Below are 16,112 nucleotides of genomic sequence, written 5' to 3'. Positions count from 1 at the left end.
CTCTCTCTCTTCTCTGAACCTGGCACTTACTGATTGGCTAGACTGACTGCCCAGAGAGCTCCAGCTCTAGGGTCACACACTTGGGATGCGGCTGCAGCATTGACAGGTGTCCTGGGACTCTGTACTCAGAGCCCAAGCTTACCTGTCAACAGCTTTACACACTGAGCCGTCCCCTCCCTCTGCACAGCATACTCAAGAGCATACACAGGGAGAAGACAATGGAGTAGTGGGCGGCAGGTGGCATCGCTCAGTCTATATGAGCCGATCGAAAGGCTCGTGCAAGCACAAGGCCTTGACAGCAGAAAAAGAAGCTCTGTTCTCTCACGTCTCACCCTGGTCAGCTGTTTCCACAAGCTGGGAAATACTTCGGCTTTTTCTAGTTGCCCATCTGTGCAGATATACCCTGAACTGAAGTTATGCTAGGAAGTTTCTATTTCATCTGCTAAGTCGGTGCCCCATGAGCCTACCACCTGGAACAGGGAAGTCTATCCGACGGTGTTTGCATGGACCATGCAAATGCCCGGGCTCCGTGTCTTCCACCCATTGCCCATAACACTCATGCCGTGTGTGCATGGTTTCAGCTGCTCCAGTCCATGACAGGCTGTAAAAAGGGAAGACAGGAAGCACACGTCTTTGTGACTAACGGGCGGCTTTGCATTTTTCAGCGCCGACTGGGAGATGCCGCAAAGAAAGCCATCAGCAAGCTCCAAGTCAGGACCATCAGGAAGGGTGACAAGGTGAGAGCCTCTTTCCCTTGGTGAGGGCATAGTGAAGGAACTCTCCGCAAAGTGGAAGACAGAGAGGAGAGGGGAACAGGGATAGCTGTAGATCTCTGTTGTCTATACACACCAAGCCCCTAAACTTTGTATTAAGCACAGTGTTTAGAAAATACATGCAGTTTGTTGGCAACAAAATATGAGAAATTATGAAGTTAAGTGTTCAGAAAGAACCAAATTGTAGAGTCAGCCTAAGTACCCATCAATAAATGAATGGATTAAGAAAATGTTATACGTATACATGGTAGAGTGTTATTGAGATGTTAAGAAGAACGAAAATACGTCATTTGAAGGATAAGAGATGAAACTATTATATTCCTCATGATAAGCAAGATGCAGGAAGACGACCGTACCACATTTTCTCTCATACTCAGAATCTAGACTTTTCGAGATGGCTTGTAAGTAGAAGGGGCCCCTACCTGAGGAAAAGAAGAGGACCCGTGGAAAGAGAGGGAGGGTGGGGAGGTTGTGGGAAGTGAAGAAAACTGGTGTGTATGATACACATGTGTGGAAATGCCGCAGTGAAACCCGGCATCATATGCATTACATGCACACTTCCAAAGGTGTGTGAGAAGCCAGCTGTGGTCATTCACCCCTCGAATCCCAGCCCTCGAGAAGCACAGACATGTGGGTTTCTGGGGGTTCCAATCCAGCCTGGTCTACATAGTTCCAGACTAGCCAGGATTGCATAGACCCTGTCTCAGAAAAAAATGAACCAAGTGTGACTGAGGCAAGCACAGGAAGGTGTCCCTTGAAACACGGGGCAACAATGGGTCTTAAGTTTCAGTTGAAGCTTCCTAGCAGTCACTGGAAAATGAAAAGCAGGAAGCAAAACTTCAGTATTTCAGTCAGTATTTGCTTACCCTGTTTCAAGTGATTACTCTTAATATGACCCCGAAAGTTTCCCCAGAAGTCCTCGGAACGAGGGTGGGTTTCCAGGCTGAGCTGTGCTCACCACGTCAGTTTAGAGTATAAATGCGTAAATGATATTTATGCTCTTCTGAACTCTAAGACTTGGAGCCCCAAAGTCACCTGCCAGCCTCCGCCACTGTAGAATAAGACCCTTGAAGCCGAGGGTCGTCATCGTGCACATCCAGGAAGGGAGAAGAGGCCAACGGCCCAAGTCTGTGGGTTCTGAGGATGACTTAGCAATGGATGGCAGTGCAGTGTGTGGGCTCAGCACTCCCTGGTGATTAGGAGTGGACTCACATGCACATCGGGTGCTTACCCTGTACAAATGATTTTTCTCACAAGTTAGATGCCATCGTTTTAAATGATGTCAAAGTGATATTGAGATTCATAAGAGAAACTTCATTTAAAAGGGTAGCCATGGCCTTGGGATGATGGCTCCGTTGGTGAAATGCTTGCCCTGGCTTAGTCCGATCCCCAACACTCATATTAAAGTGAGATGCTTGCTTGTTGGGGTCGAGTCAAGAGGCGGCCAGCTGACCAGTCAATCCAGCCAAGCAGAACTTCAGGTTCAGTGAGAGACTCCATCTCATAAATAAATAAATAAATAAATAAATAAATAAATAAATAAATAAATAAATAATAAGATTTGAGGGCAACTTATGCACACCCAGGTACCCTTACCTGAACACAAGCTGAATTTAGAAATAGCATATTTAGAAATATTTGCATCAGTGTCTTTCCCCGCTCAGCTGGAGAGTAAAATATACCAGCCTGATGGCGTAAGTAAGCCATGAGTTGCCACTTTTAGGTTTGAATACAGAAAAAAAAAAAAAAAAACAACTGAAATTCTATTTTTATTTACATCTAATATAAACCTTACATGACAGAGGACGGAGTAGATTATAAGTCATTCAGATAAATATCACTCCTCAGAGTGGGTTGAAAGATATTTACAGCATTTTAGGAACAGCATATGTGGATGACATTTTCCTCACGAAAGCTCTCAGAGTAGAAACAAGGGACGGTGGGGAGGGAGGAAAACTAAGCCAGCGGTGAATTATTGACTGAGAAGACCAGTGTTACTGCGGCTGAGAGGCTGGCCCCAGGAGAGCTCTCCTTGGTTTATGACAGTGTTTGCTCAGTTTGGAGGCTAAAGTTGGCCCTTCTGCTTCTTCTGTTGCAGGAAACAGAGTCTGATTTTGATAACTGTGCAGTCTGCATAGAAGGATACAAGCCCAGCGATGTGGTCAGGATCCTGCCCTGCCGGTGAGTAGTGCGGTCGCCTTCCCTGGTGCAGAGGAGACAGAGGCCTCTGGGATGGCGTTGCAAACAAGCAAACCATCCCTTCTTTCCCTGTAACTTTGTTCCTGAAAAACACACTACCATATCCCCCTCGCTCGAAAGGCAGACCTGTGGAGACAGTGGGAGTCCATGCTGTGTGTGCAGAGGCAGCTCCTTGGAAATGATGCTCAGTGGTGAAATATCCTCTCAGTGATGCTCAGAATCACTTCTGGCTTTTATCAGTGCTGTATCCACTTAGATATCAAAGTCTAAAGAAGATGCTGTGATTGGTCAGGACACACTCAGCAATCTGAATATGGCCAGCGGGAACAGGGAGCCAGAGGCACATCCCATTTACCTTAAATTTAACAGTGGTAAGAGAATGGGTCAAATTCCCACAGAATTCTAGAATCTGAAGTAACATTCTAGCATGGAGACATGGGGAACCCCCCCCCCGGAAAGAATGCTCCAATCACTTTAAGTTTTCTCCCTAAGTCTAACTTGCTGTTACAGTGTCTGGCATTTTCTTTGAACATCCTAATTAAATCAACCGAGCCAGGATTGTGTAAGAGCCGCAGCTTTCATAGAAAAATCCCTTTTTAGTCGCACCTGCGCAAGTGTCCTAAAAATAAAAGTGGAATTGACTCCATGAAAGGTGCTTCATGTAGAGAAAATGGCTTGCAAAATTCTTGAGTTCAAAAGTCTATTAAGCAGAAAAGAGTATACCACAGAGATATGCACCATCTATGGCTTTCCACCAAACAACACAAACGTTAAAACTGTTTATTAGAAATACATACGGAATAAAAGAGCATCCAGGGAATTGGTTTAATGATCTCAAGAGGATGAAGAAGTGACCGAGAAAATGGATAAAAAAGACTGTATGCTCAGATAGAGCTCAACATCTCTTGAGAAATCCTTCTTGAAAGGCTCACAGCAGCTGGTGACTAGGACCGTGGGAGTGAGAAGGCTCTCCGCGCAGAACCCAGTTTATAGACATCTGACTGTCCTTAAGTGGAACCACAAATGGGGCCACACTGACACTTGGCAATTTCCTGTGTATGGACACACTCACTCTGAGTATATTCTCTATGCATTTATTTGTTTGTTTGTTTGTTTGTTCATTTGTTTGTTTTATCTGAGGGATTGCACAGAAGCCACAGCAGGAGTGTGGAGGTCATAGGATAGTTCCTGGGAGTCAGTTCTTTCCTTCTGCCCTGTGGGTCCTGGGAATGGAGCTCAGGTCATCACATCAGTCTTGATGGCAAGGCCCCTTCACCCACTGAGCTGTCTCTTTCTAGACATCATACAGTGCACATGCACTGGTTTCCAGAATGGCTTTCGAGGAGCACTAGTGTGAGGACAAGAGGAACCCCCTTTGTTCATATCTTACCTTAGGGGTTTGGGAGTTGCAGTGTGAGAAGATGTTTGCCTTCCTCCTCTTCCTGCAGATCCTGACCTTCCTACGGTCCCTTCTCAGGGATGCCCATGACCAATCAAACATCTGCTTGTTTTCCTGACACTCCAATGTAATGAGCAAGAGCTGTTTGCAAGACTTAAGTGTTCTATCTCATTTGCTGTGCCGCGCACACTAAAGTAGTTTATTCAGCTAGAGCGTTATCATAACTAAATGTTGTGCGTCTACATGAAACTGCTGGAGACTCGAAGCTGCGTAATCATGGTGTGGTTTTCCACAGGCTGTTTCAGGATCTAATATGACAAGTTACACTTCTTTAACAAGATTCAGTTTTTTCTTATTAAGTAGATCTCCTTTATAGTATTTTCACACTAATCCAAAAAACTAGTATTCTACTGCTCACCGTTAAAAACAACTTTTGGAAGCACAACTTTATTGATATTTTCCTTACCCTAGGCTGCTCAGATTGGCTTCGGGTTTCTGCTTTTCTGTGACTGTTTTGTTTCCAAGCTCACGCACTGATCTTTCTGATATAATGCTTGTGTTTATTCTTTGAGAATTCCATGTCTCCACACAGTGTGTATCCATCATAGCCACCTCCCCTGACTCCCCCAGAACCCACCCCGTTCCCACTCCATCCCTCCTTTTCTTTTGTCTTTTGCTTCATAACTTACCAAATCCAATTTCCACTGTCCACACACTCACGAGTGTGGACCATCCACTGAAACATTGTTGGCCTACTAAGGACTAAACCCTTAAAGAAAATGGGCTTTTCTTTCCCCAGGGGCTACCGGTTGTCCACGGCTCCTCAGTTAGTGGTGAGTCCCTTCCACTCTGTGGAGAGCTGACTGGGCTTGTCCCATGCACTCTTGCACAGACAACCATGGCTGGCATTCACGAGTTCAGTGGTCCTGTCATGTCCAGAAGGCACATCTTCCCATGCCTTCCCTGACCACCATCCCTTACAATCTTTCCACCTCCTCTTTCATGATGGTCTACGAACCCTGAGGGGAGGGGCGGGGGTCACACACTGATTCTTTATTCATGTGCCTTCCTCTCCATCTTTATTTTCTCACTGTAGACCCTGCTTTAAATGATGGAACACACCCGTCATGAGTTATGCTGGATCTTACATTTGTCACACATAAGCACTCTCCGAATGGCTCGTGTGTGTTTTTCTATGCTGATTTTAAAATCGAGCTACTTTTCTGGCTGTTGCTGGCTTCTTGCAGTCAGTGTGCACTAATGGAAGCTATCAATCAGACATAGTGGCGTTTGCTTCTTTGCCCCACTGTTCCCCCTGGAGTATTGTTGAGCCTTAGTTCCTGTGAGTGTCATAGACTCCCTCTCTTAGTATTTTCAGGCTTATCATCCATGGAATTGTTTGTATATCCTTGGAGTAAAAGCTACTTCAAAAATTATCCCAGTCCATCATATGTCTCTTCTTGAGACTACATTCTGTGGACTCATAATCCATAAATACTGTATCTATCACCACCGTTCGGGTGCTTTTCCAAGTATCCATGTGTGCACTTGCATAATGAGAGCTTCAAAGGTGTGCTATTGTCTTCTCTGTCTGAGAATTCTATGTAAATTATGGTAAATGAGTAAAGCCTTCCTTCTCATCTGTCATCACGGTAATTATTAAAGTGAGGTCATATGCATCCACGCCAGCCCTTTCTTTCCCCTCTCCCTTTCTTCATACAGTTCCTCCCTAACAGGTGAGCACAAGGCTCCATTGATGTGACCTGGGCCTGTGTGCACGATGTAAGGGACAGACACGCAGTGGCTTGCTCCGCCGGTTGGCTACAGGCATTTCTAACTTTTGTGACTTGGATTTGACCCCAATTCACCACTAAGGCATTTTCCAGGAGACACGGGTTTCGCCATGTCATACACATATCAAGACATGCACGATGTAGTGGACTAGAGCCTGTGATTATGACTCTTGGCCACAGAGCATGTCTTACTGAAGCCCTGTATTGATCTTTACCGTCTTCTCCTGTCCCGAGACTGAATAATGCTCTCTGCTTCTATAACCTGTAGCCTCCCTACTCTTTTTTCCCAGTGGCTATTTCCCTCAGCCCACTTATCTATCTGAGTTCAAAGATACAAAAATCTCAAGGAGAATGTGTAAGGAATCTTAGGTGCATCAGAAGTCCACATTTGCCATTTGTAAAAGGCAAAACAAGTTGTTTTGCTTGCCAGGGTCCCTATAAAACTCTTTACTATTTTAACTTATCACCATTTGGTGGTGGCATTATTGTGTTTTCTATTGTGTGGAGGAGCTGGAAGTCTCCTCCACAGCTGGGGACAATGTCAGAAGCATCCTGGTAATAAGCAGGCCTTGTGATGAGTTTGTCATACATGAGCAACTCTCTCAGAATGACAAATTCCATGTAGTAGGAACTGTAGGAGGTACCACATATGGGGTGGTAAATGGAGTGAGCTTGTGGGAAATGGGTTTCAGTGGATAAGCAGGAAACAGCATAATATGGGTGTCCATAATGACAAATTTCTGCAGATCCAATAGGGCTAATACCAGGCACAATGGATTTAAGAAAGGTTTCATGATAAAAATAATGATGATGATGATGATGATGATGATGGTGGTGGTGGTGGTGGTGGTGGTGGTGATGGTGGTGGTGATGGTGATGATAATAATAGGAAGAGGGGGAGAAAAAGAAACATCCCTTTGGTTTATTTTTCCCTTATTAAGATTTATTTTTAATAAAAAAAGAAAAATATTTATTTACTTTTATTTTACATATATGTGAACATCTTGCCTACATGTATATCTGTGTACCACATTCATGCAGTTCCCACAGAAGGCAGAAGAGGGTGTCAGATTCCCCCAGAACTGGAGTCATAGATGTTGTTAACCCCATGTGGGTGCTGGGAACTGAACCTACAAGAACAGTGGTGCCTTTAACTGCTGATCCATCTCTCTAGCTCCCATATCTTCCTTTTTTTAATCCAAGTTTGTTTATCTCACATACTCTCGTGTAGGGTAAAATATTTAAATATCTGCCTATCTCCCACATGCAGGTAAAGAGCCACTGTCACTTTCTCTTGTTTCTTTCCTTTGCGTTCTCATCCTCACTTTTGCAAGTTGGAAATACTGTTGTCGACACCGTCCAATGCCCTGTTCTCCCTTATCATTGTAAGAACTTTTCCAGAAAGAGTACTAAGTTATTCGTGGCTCACTTTGGACTCTGAAGCAATAACAAGAAGTTAATCGAGCTCCTGCTTGCATAAATCACTCAAAAAGCCTTGGGATGCCAAGGGTTTTTTTTTTTTTTTTTTAAGAGCTTTTACTTCAAAAGTCTATCATGGCCTGGGTGGAATTTTCCACTGAGGTAAGCTATGAATGCTCCCCACTCTCATGAATTTACTTCTTAGTAATCCATTAGGGAGGTGTTCACGTTCACATTCTACCCCCACGGAAAATGTGGACAGAGTTTCTCACACACAGATGAGCTTATTTCTTTCTGTAGAAGCGATGTGACCCTCTGGCTTAGTATCACCAGAGTCTGATTGCTAAGTAAAACTGCATACACCTCAAGTTGATATCTCTGGCCGATGTCCTCTGACTTTCATATTATTCACAAATAACGTTCTGAGCTTATGGCTTGTAAACTGTGTTCCCTGAGGACTCTAAGCATCAGTCTTATGAATGGAAAAGAAATCTTTATATTGGGAGAGGGGGGAAGATGAAGAAAATTAGCAAGTAGCAAACTGTCCTGGAATGACTACAGTCGGGGAGTGTTCTCCTGATGATTGACATGCAATGCTGCACCTAATCCGGGAGAGGGGGCGGTGCATGTCCAGAGAGCTGTGTCCTCACATTGTCTCTGCAGGAGCTCAGTCTGGGGGCTCCTGGCACTTCTCAGGGAGACAGATGCCAGTTTTCCCCGAGCCACGTCATCTGTTAGATCAGGCAATCCTGGAGTACTTCTGGGCTTGTTTGGAAAGTCTTTATACCACACGCTTTACCTTCTGGTCATTCCCTGCTATGTAGTTGAATGGCGTTAAGTTCACCTACATCACCACCCACCAGGAGTGTTGGATCCTCTACCCCAGAAGTCCCTTAAACACAGTTACCACTCAAAAATGTCATGCCCCCCATGGAGGTTTTTTTGTGTGATTTGGGGCTCTAGCACAAATACCCTTAAAAATTGAAGTCTTAAGATTTCCTGAACTGTTGTGGGAGAAAGCGTAGTACTTACACCAAAAATTCTCCTGAACAGTGTTTGTGGCAGACAAGCCTTCTCGTTCGTTCAGCATGCCTCAAAAGTTTACCTGGCCTCAGGGATTGCCCCAATCAAGCTTTCCTATGCTTTAAACCCACCCACTTGGGGAGGAGAGATGGCTCAGAATGTAAGCACATATCGCACAAGCAAGAAGGTGTGGTGTCAGATCTAAAACCTGGCGTAAAAGCCAAATGGGAATGGTGGCCCAGCTCTGAGTCCAGCCTTTGGCAAGCAGAGACCGGACCCTGGGAGTAGGCTGACTAGCTACATTAGCATCGGCAAGCTCTGGGCTCATCTGAGAGACCCTGCCTCAGTGAAGAGCTGGAGAGCAATTGAGAAAGTAAGCCAGTGCCAGACTTGAGCCTCCATGAGCACACGCGTACACATGCGCACACACGCACGCACACATGAAGACATCTACAAGCATGCACACCACATACACACATAAATAAATGCATAACAGAGTCCACTCACTGTCCTCTAGCACTGTTGTTCATGCCGTGGGTCCCAGATGATAGTAAAAGATAAAATCAAGTTAGTTTTGCCATTCCAGAATAGACTCCCTTTTAGGGCAGGATGGTCGCTCACTCGTGCTATGTAGCAGGCACATGAGCATAATAAATACTCTAACATGAAAATGTATGGCCTGGTGTGAAAAGGAACATCCCTTTAATAGTGGGAAATTAGAAGAATCACAAGTGAGTGATTCAAACATTCAAAACAGACCTGCCCCTCACAGTTTAAACCCAGGGGCCAGTCTGATGGTAAGATGATCCAAAGACGCTGAATTTCCATAAGGACAGGAAAAGAGCAAAAGAATGCTATAAAATGCTGTGAGTGACTGAGATTCTGGTTAGGAGCCCTATCGCTCATAAAGTAGGAGAGCATTTTCCAGCCAGCCAGAAACAGCCTGGCCTAAGTTTACCTCTCTCTCCCTCATGCATATTCCTGATCAGGAATAGATATCTTCTTTGTCGCTTTGTTTAGGAAAATATCATAGCTAGGACTGTAGAAATGACTCGGTGGTTAAGGGTACATGCTGCCCTTGTAGAGGACCCAAGTTCAGTCCACAGCACCCATGTCTGACAGCTCATAACCTTCTGTAACCCCAACTCCAGGGTTACCCATAGTCTCTGGCTTCCAAGGTCACCTACACTCATGTGCGTGTACCCCCACACACACATACACACATACATATATTTAAAATTAAGTCTTTAAAATATTGATGGTTATTAATTATATCCATCAGATTTGACTTATTCTATTATGCTCTTGTTATGAAAATTAGATTATAGAACATTATGTTTCTGTGTTATTTATTTACAGCTACTCAAGTTGTTTCTTTTTTTTTATTTAGAGAATACTTTATTAGTTTTTGTAATCAAACCCACGTAGATAAGACCTTACATATTTAATACAGTGCGTTACCCCTGTACAAATGGAAAAAACTTAAGTTCAACATTTCTAGACCAATATGGCTGTTAATTTCTGTATCAAGTTGTTTCTATTCGTTCACTTATTGCTTGTGGCTAGGGCAGGAGCCATGTGCGTGTGCATGTGCACACATCGCACTGACGCAGCTTGTGATAATCCACTCTCTTGCTGCCACCTTACCAGTCCAGATGTGTTTTGCTTTTTAAAGCATAACTTTCAAGGATTCCATGGCCCACTTGGAAAATTGTTGAAAATAGGAATATATATATTAAATATATATTAAAATTACATTTTAATATATATTAAAACTAATGAAGAGAATAACCTCACTCTTAGAACTAACAGGCATTGGGTATAATTGATTTTATAACAAGTTCACTGCATCTTGCATGCATACTTTAAATACTCTGTGGTCCACAGTTGATACTGTTGCAATTCTAATGCCTCCATTACCATTAAAAAGGAAGCGCTTCTTTGTAACTTCAGAAATTACTTAAAAATAGGTAGGTGATAGCACAAGAGTCCACTCTTTGGATTGATTTAAGTCAATTACTCAGCATTTAATTTGCTTGAAATATTTCATCATTCAGAAATCTGAGTCCAAGGTTCTAAATTTAGTCACAGGATACACTCTTCATAGCTGATCTCCTGGGTCCAGTGTGATGTAGAAGTATCTTGAGACGTTTCCTCAAATTGCTTTCTTGGAAGACAATAATGATTGACAGCTCACTAGCAGCATGGGGCGGGGTGTTTCATCAGTGCCTGCTAGAACCGCAGAGTTGTACTTTAGAAAGCATCTCTCTGAAGACTCCCAGCTCAAAGGACCAGTACATATCTTCAACAAAATCATAGAAGAAAACTTACCTAAAATAAAAAAAGTGATACCCATAGACATACAAGAAGCCTTCAGAACTCCAAATAAATTGGACCAAAAAAGAAATAACTACGGTAACATAATCGTCAAAATACCAAACGACAAAAATAAAGAAAGAATATTAAAAGCAGTAAGGGAAAAAGGTCAAGTAACATATAAAGGCAGACCTATCAGAATCACACCAGACTTTTAAACAGAAACTATGAAGGCCAGAAGATCCTGGACTGATGTCATACAGACCCTAAGAGAACACAAATGCCAGCCCAGGCTACTGTATCCTGCAAAACTCTCAATTAATATAGATGGAGAAACCAAGATATTCCATGACAAAACCAAATTTACACAATATCTTTCTACAAATCCAGCACTACAAAGGATAATAAATGGTAAAGCCCAACATAAGGAGGCAAGCTATACCCAAGAAGAGGCAAGAAACTAATCGTCTTGGCAACAAAACAAAGAGAAGAAAAGCACACAAACATAACACATCCAAATATGAATATAACAGGAAGCAATAATCACTATTCCTTAATATCTCTCAACATCAATGGCCTCAACTCCCCAATAAAAAGACATAGATTAACAAACTGGATACACAACGAGGACCCTGCATTCTGCTGCCTACAGGAAACACACCTCAGAGACAAAGACAGACACTACCTCAGAGTGAAAGGCTGGGAAACAACTTTCCAAGCAAATGGTCAGAAGAAGCAAGCTGGAGTAGCCATTCTAATATCAAATAAAGTCAATTTTCAACTAAAAGTCATCAAAAAAGATAAGGAAGGACACTTTATATTCATCAAAGGAAAAATCCACCAAGATGAACTCTCAATCCTAAATATCTATGCCCCAAGTACAAGGGCACCTACATACGTAAAAGAAACCTTACTAAAGCTCAAAACACACATTGCACCTCACACAATAATAGTAGGAGACTTCAACACCCCACCTCATCAATGGACAGATCATGGAAACAGAAATTAAACAGAGACGAGACAGACTAAGAGAAGTCATGAGCCAAATGGACTTAACGGATATTTATAGAACGTTCACCCTAATGCAAAAGGATATACCTTCTTCTCAGCTCCTCATGGTATTTCTCCAAAATTGACCATATAATTGGTCAAAAAACGGGCCTCAACAGGTACAGAAAGATAGAAATAATCCCATGGTGCTATCGGACCACCACGGCCTAAAGCTGGTCTTCAATAACAATAAGGGAAGAATGCCCACATATACGGGAAATTGAACAATGCTCTACTCAATGATAACCTGGTCAAGGAAGAAATAAAGAAAGAAATTAAAAACTTTTTAAAACTTTTTAGAATTTAATGAAAATGAAGGTACAACATACCCAAACTTATGGGACACTATGAAAGCTGTGCTAAGAGGAAAAATCATAGCGCTGAGTGCCTGCAGAAAGAAACAGGAAAAAGCATATGTCAGCAGCTTGACTGCACACCTAAAAGCTCTAGAATAAAAAGAAGCAAATACACCCAGGAGGAGTAGAAGGCAGGAAATAATCAAACTCAGAGCTGAAATCAACCAAGTAGAAACAAAAAGGACCATAGAAAGAATCAACAGAACCAAAAGTTGGTTCTTTGAGAAAATCTACAAGATAGATAAAACCCTTAGCCAGACTAACGAGAGGACACAGAGAGGTGTCCAAATTAACAAAAATCAGAAATGAAAAGGGAGACATAACTACAGATTCAGAGGAAATTCAAAAATCATCAGATCTTACTATAAAAGCCTATATTCAACAAAACTTGAAAATCTGCAGGAAATGGACAATTTCCTAGACAGATACCAGGTACCGAAGTTAAATCAGGAACAGATAAACCAGTTAAACAACCCCATAACTCCTAAGGAAATAGAAGCAGTCATTAAAGGTCTCCCAACCAAAAAGAGCCAAGGTCCAGACGGGTTTAGTGCAGAATTCTATCAGACCTTCATAGAAGACCTCATACCAATATTATCCAAACTATTCCACAAAATTGAAACAGATGGAGCACTACCAACTCCTTCTATGAAGCCACAATTACTTTATACCTAAACCACACAAAAGACCCAACAAAGAAAGAGAACTTCAGACCAATTTCCCTTATGAACATCGACGAAAAATACTCAACAAAATTCTGGCAAACCGAATCCAAGAGCACATCAAAACAATCATCCACCATGATCAAGTAGGGTTTATCCCAGGCATGCAGGATGGTTTAATATACGGAAACCATCAATGTGATCCATTATATAAACAAACTGAAAGAACAAAACCACATGATCATTTCATTAGATGCTGAGAAAGCATTTGACAAAATTCAACACCCCTTCATGATAAAAGTTCTGGAAAGAATAGGAATCCAAGGCCCATACCTAAACATAGTAAAAGCCATATACAGCAAACCAGTGGCTAACATTAAACTAAATGGAGAGAAACTTGAAGCAATCCCACTAAAATCAGGGACTAGACAAGGCTGCCCACTCTCTCCCTACTTATTCAATATAGTTCTTGAAGTTCTAGCCAGAGCAATCAGACAACAAAAGGAGGTCAAGGGATACAGATCGAAAAGAAGAAGTCAAAATATCACTATTTGCAGATGATATGATAGTATATTTAAGTGATCCCAAAAGTTCCACTAGAGAACTACTAAAGCTGATAAACAACTTCAGCAAAGTGGCTGGGTATAAAAATTAACTCAAATAAATCAGTAGCCTTCTCTACACAAAAGAGAAACAAGCCGAGAAAGAAATTAGGGAAACGACAATTCCCTTCATAATAGACCCAAATAATATAAAGTACCTCGGTGTGACTTTAACCAAGCAAGTAAAAGATTTGTACAATAAGAACTTCAAGACACTGAAGAAAGAAATTGAAGAAGACCTCAGAAGATGGAAAGATCTCCCATGCTCATGAATTGGCAGGATTAATATAGTAAAAATGGCCATTTTACCAAAAGTGATCTACAGATTCAATGCAATCCCCATCAAAATACCAATCCAATTCTTCAGAGAGTTAGACAGGACAGTTTGCAAATTCATCTGGAATAACAAAAAAACCCAGGATAGCTAAAACTATCCCTCAACAATAAAAGGATTTCAGGGGAATCACTATCCCTGAACTCAAGCAGTATTACAGAGCAATAGTGATAAAAACTGCATGGTATTGGTACAGAGACAGACAGATAGACCAATGGAATAGAATTGAAGACCCAGAAATGAACCCACACACCTATGGTCACTTGATTTTTGACAAAGGAGCCAAACCATCCAATGGAAAAAGAAGATAGCATTTTCAGCAAATGGTGCTGGTTCAACTGGAGGTCAACATGTAGAAGAATGCAGATCGATCCATGCTTATCACCCTGTACAAAGCTTAAGTCCAAGTGGATCAAGGACCTCCACATCAAACCAGACACACTCAAACTAATAAAGAAAAACTAGGGAAGCATCTGAACACATGGGCACTGGAAAAAATTTCCTGAACAATACACCAATGGCTTATGCTCTAAGATCAAGAATCGACAAATGGGATCTCATAAAACTGCAAAGCTTCTGTAAGGCAAAGGACACTGTGGTTAGGACAAAACGGCAACCAACAGATTGGGAAAAGATCTTTACCAATCCTACAACAGATAGAGGCCTTTTATCCAAAATATACAAAGAACTCAAAAAGTTAGACCGCAGGGAGACAAATAACCCTATTAAAAAATGGGGTTCAGAGCTAAACAAAGAATTCACAGCTGAGGAATGCCGAATGGCTGAGAAACACCTAAAGAAATGTTCAACATCTTTAGTCATCAGGGAAATGCAAATCAAAACAACCCTGAGATTTCACCTCACACCAGTGAGAATGGCTAAGATCAAAAACTCAGGTGACAGCAAATGCTGGCGAGGATGCGGAGAAAGAGGAACACTCCTCCATTGTTGGTGGGGTTGCAGACTGGTACAACCATTCTGGAAATCAGTCTGGAGGTTCCTCAGAAAATTGGACATTGAACTGCCTGAGGATCCAGCTATACCTCTCTTGGGCATATACCCAAAAGATGCCCCAACATATAAAAAAGACACGTGTCCACTATGTTCATAGCAGCCTTATTTATAATAGCCAGAAGCTGGAAAGAACCCAGATGCCCTTCAACCGAGAATGGATACAGAAAATGTGGCACATCTACACAATGGAATATTACTCAGCTATCAAAAAAACAACGACTTTATGAAATTAAGTAGGCAAATGGTTGAACTGGAAAATATCATCCTGAGTGAGGTAACCCAATCACAGAAAGACATACATGGTATGCACTCACTGATAAGTGGCTATTAGCCCAAATGCTTGAATTACCCTAGATGCCTAGAACAAATGAAACTCAAGACGGATGATCAAAATGTGAAGGCTTCACCCTTCTTTAAAAGGAACAAGAATACCCTTGGCAGGGAAGAGAGAGGCAAAGATTAAAACAGAGACTGAAGGAACACCCATTCAGAGCCTGCCCCACATGTGGCCCATACATATAGAGCCACCCAATTAGACAAGATGGATGAAGCAAAGAAGTGCAGACCGACAGGAGCCGGATGTAGATCGATCCTGAGAGACACAGCCAGAATACAGCAAATACAGAGGCGAATGCCAGCAGCAAACCACTGAACTGAGAACGGGACCCCTGCTGAAGGAATCAGAGAAAGAACTGAAGAGCTTGAAGGGCTTGAGACCCCATATGTACAACAATGCCAAGCAACCAGAGCTTCCAGGGACTAAGCCACTACCTAAAGACTATACATGGACTGACCCTGGACTCTGACCTCATAGGTAGCAATGAATATCCTAGTAAGAGCACCAGTGGGAAGGGGAAGCCCTGGGTCCTGCTAAGACTGAACCCCAGTGAACTAGACTTTGGGGGAGGGCGGCAATGGGGGAGGGGTGGGGAGGGGAACACCCATAAGGAAGGGGGGGAAGGGAAGGATGTTTGTCCGAAACCGGAAAGGGAATAACACTGAAAATGTACATAAGAAATACTCAAGTTAATAAAAAAAAAAAGAAAGAAAGCATCTCTCTCTTCTGATAGGCAAATATTAGGATATTAAATTCCTGTTTTGATTTATTTCTCTGAGATACTACCTTCCCTAACATAATTTTTTATAGCTTATACAAGTTGATGTTGATTTGA

At 42.3% G+C, this 16,112-nt stretch overlaps 1 protein-coding gene across 1 annotated transcript in view; it reads left to right on the top strand.

Moving 5' to 3' along the window:
* Positions 1 to 16,112, top strand: part of Rnf150 (ring finger protein 150) — a 226,529-nt gene that overhangs the window by 152,782 nt on the left and 57,635 nt on the right. Inside the window, exons 3-4 of the mRNA XM_032887717.1 lie at positions 666 to 737; positions 2,872 to 2,954. Of these exons, the coding sequence (XP_032743608.1) occupies positions 666 to 737; positions 2,872 to 2,954 (155 nt within the window). The remainder of the gene's footprint in view (positions 1 to 665; positions 738 to 2,871; positions 2,955 to 16,112) is intronic.

Source organism: Rattus rattus, chromosome 17 (assembly GCF_011064425.1).
Source record: "Rattus rattus isolate New Zealand chromosome 17, Rrattus_CSIRO_v1, whole genome shotgun sequence".
In the NCBI taxonomy this organism is placed as follows: Eukaryota; Metazoa; Chordata; class Mammalia; order Rodentia; family Muridae; genus Rattus; species Rattus rattus.
The sequence above is the reverse complement of the archived record's forward strand: the minus strand, read 5'-3'. Positions and strand labels throughout refer to the sequence as shown.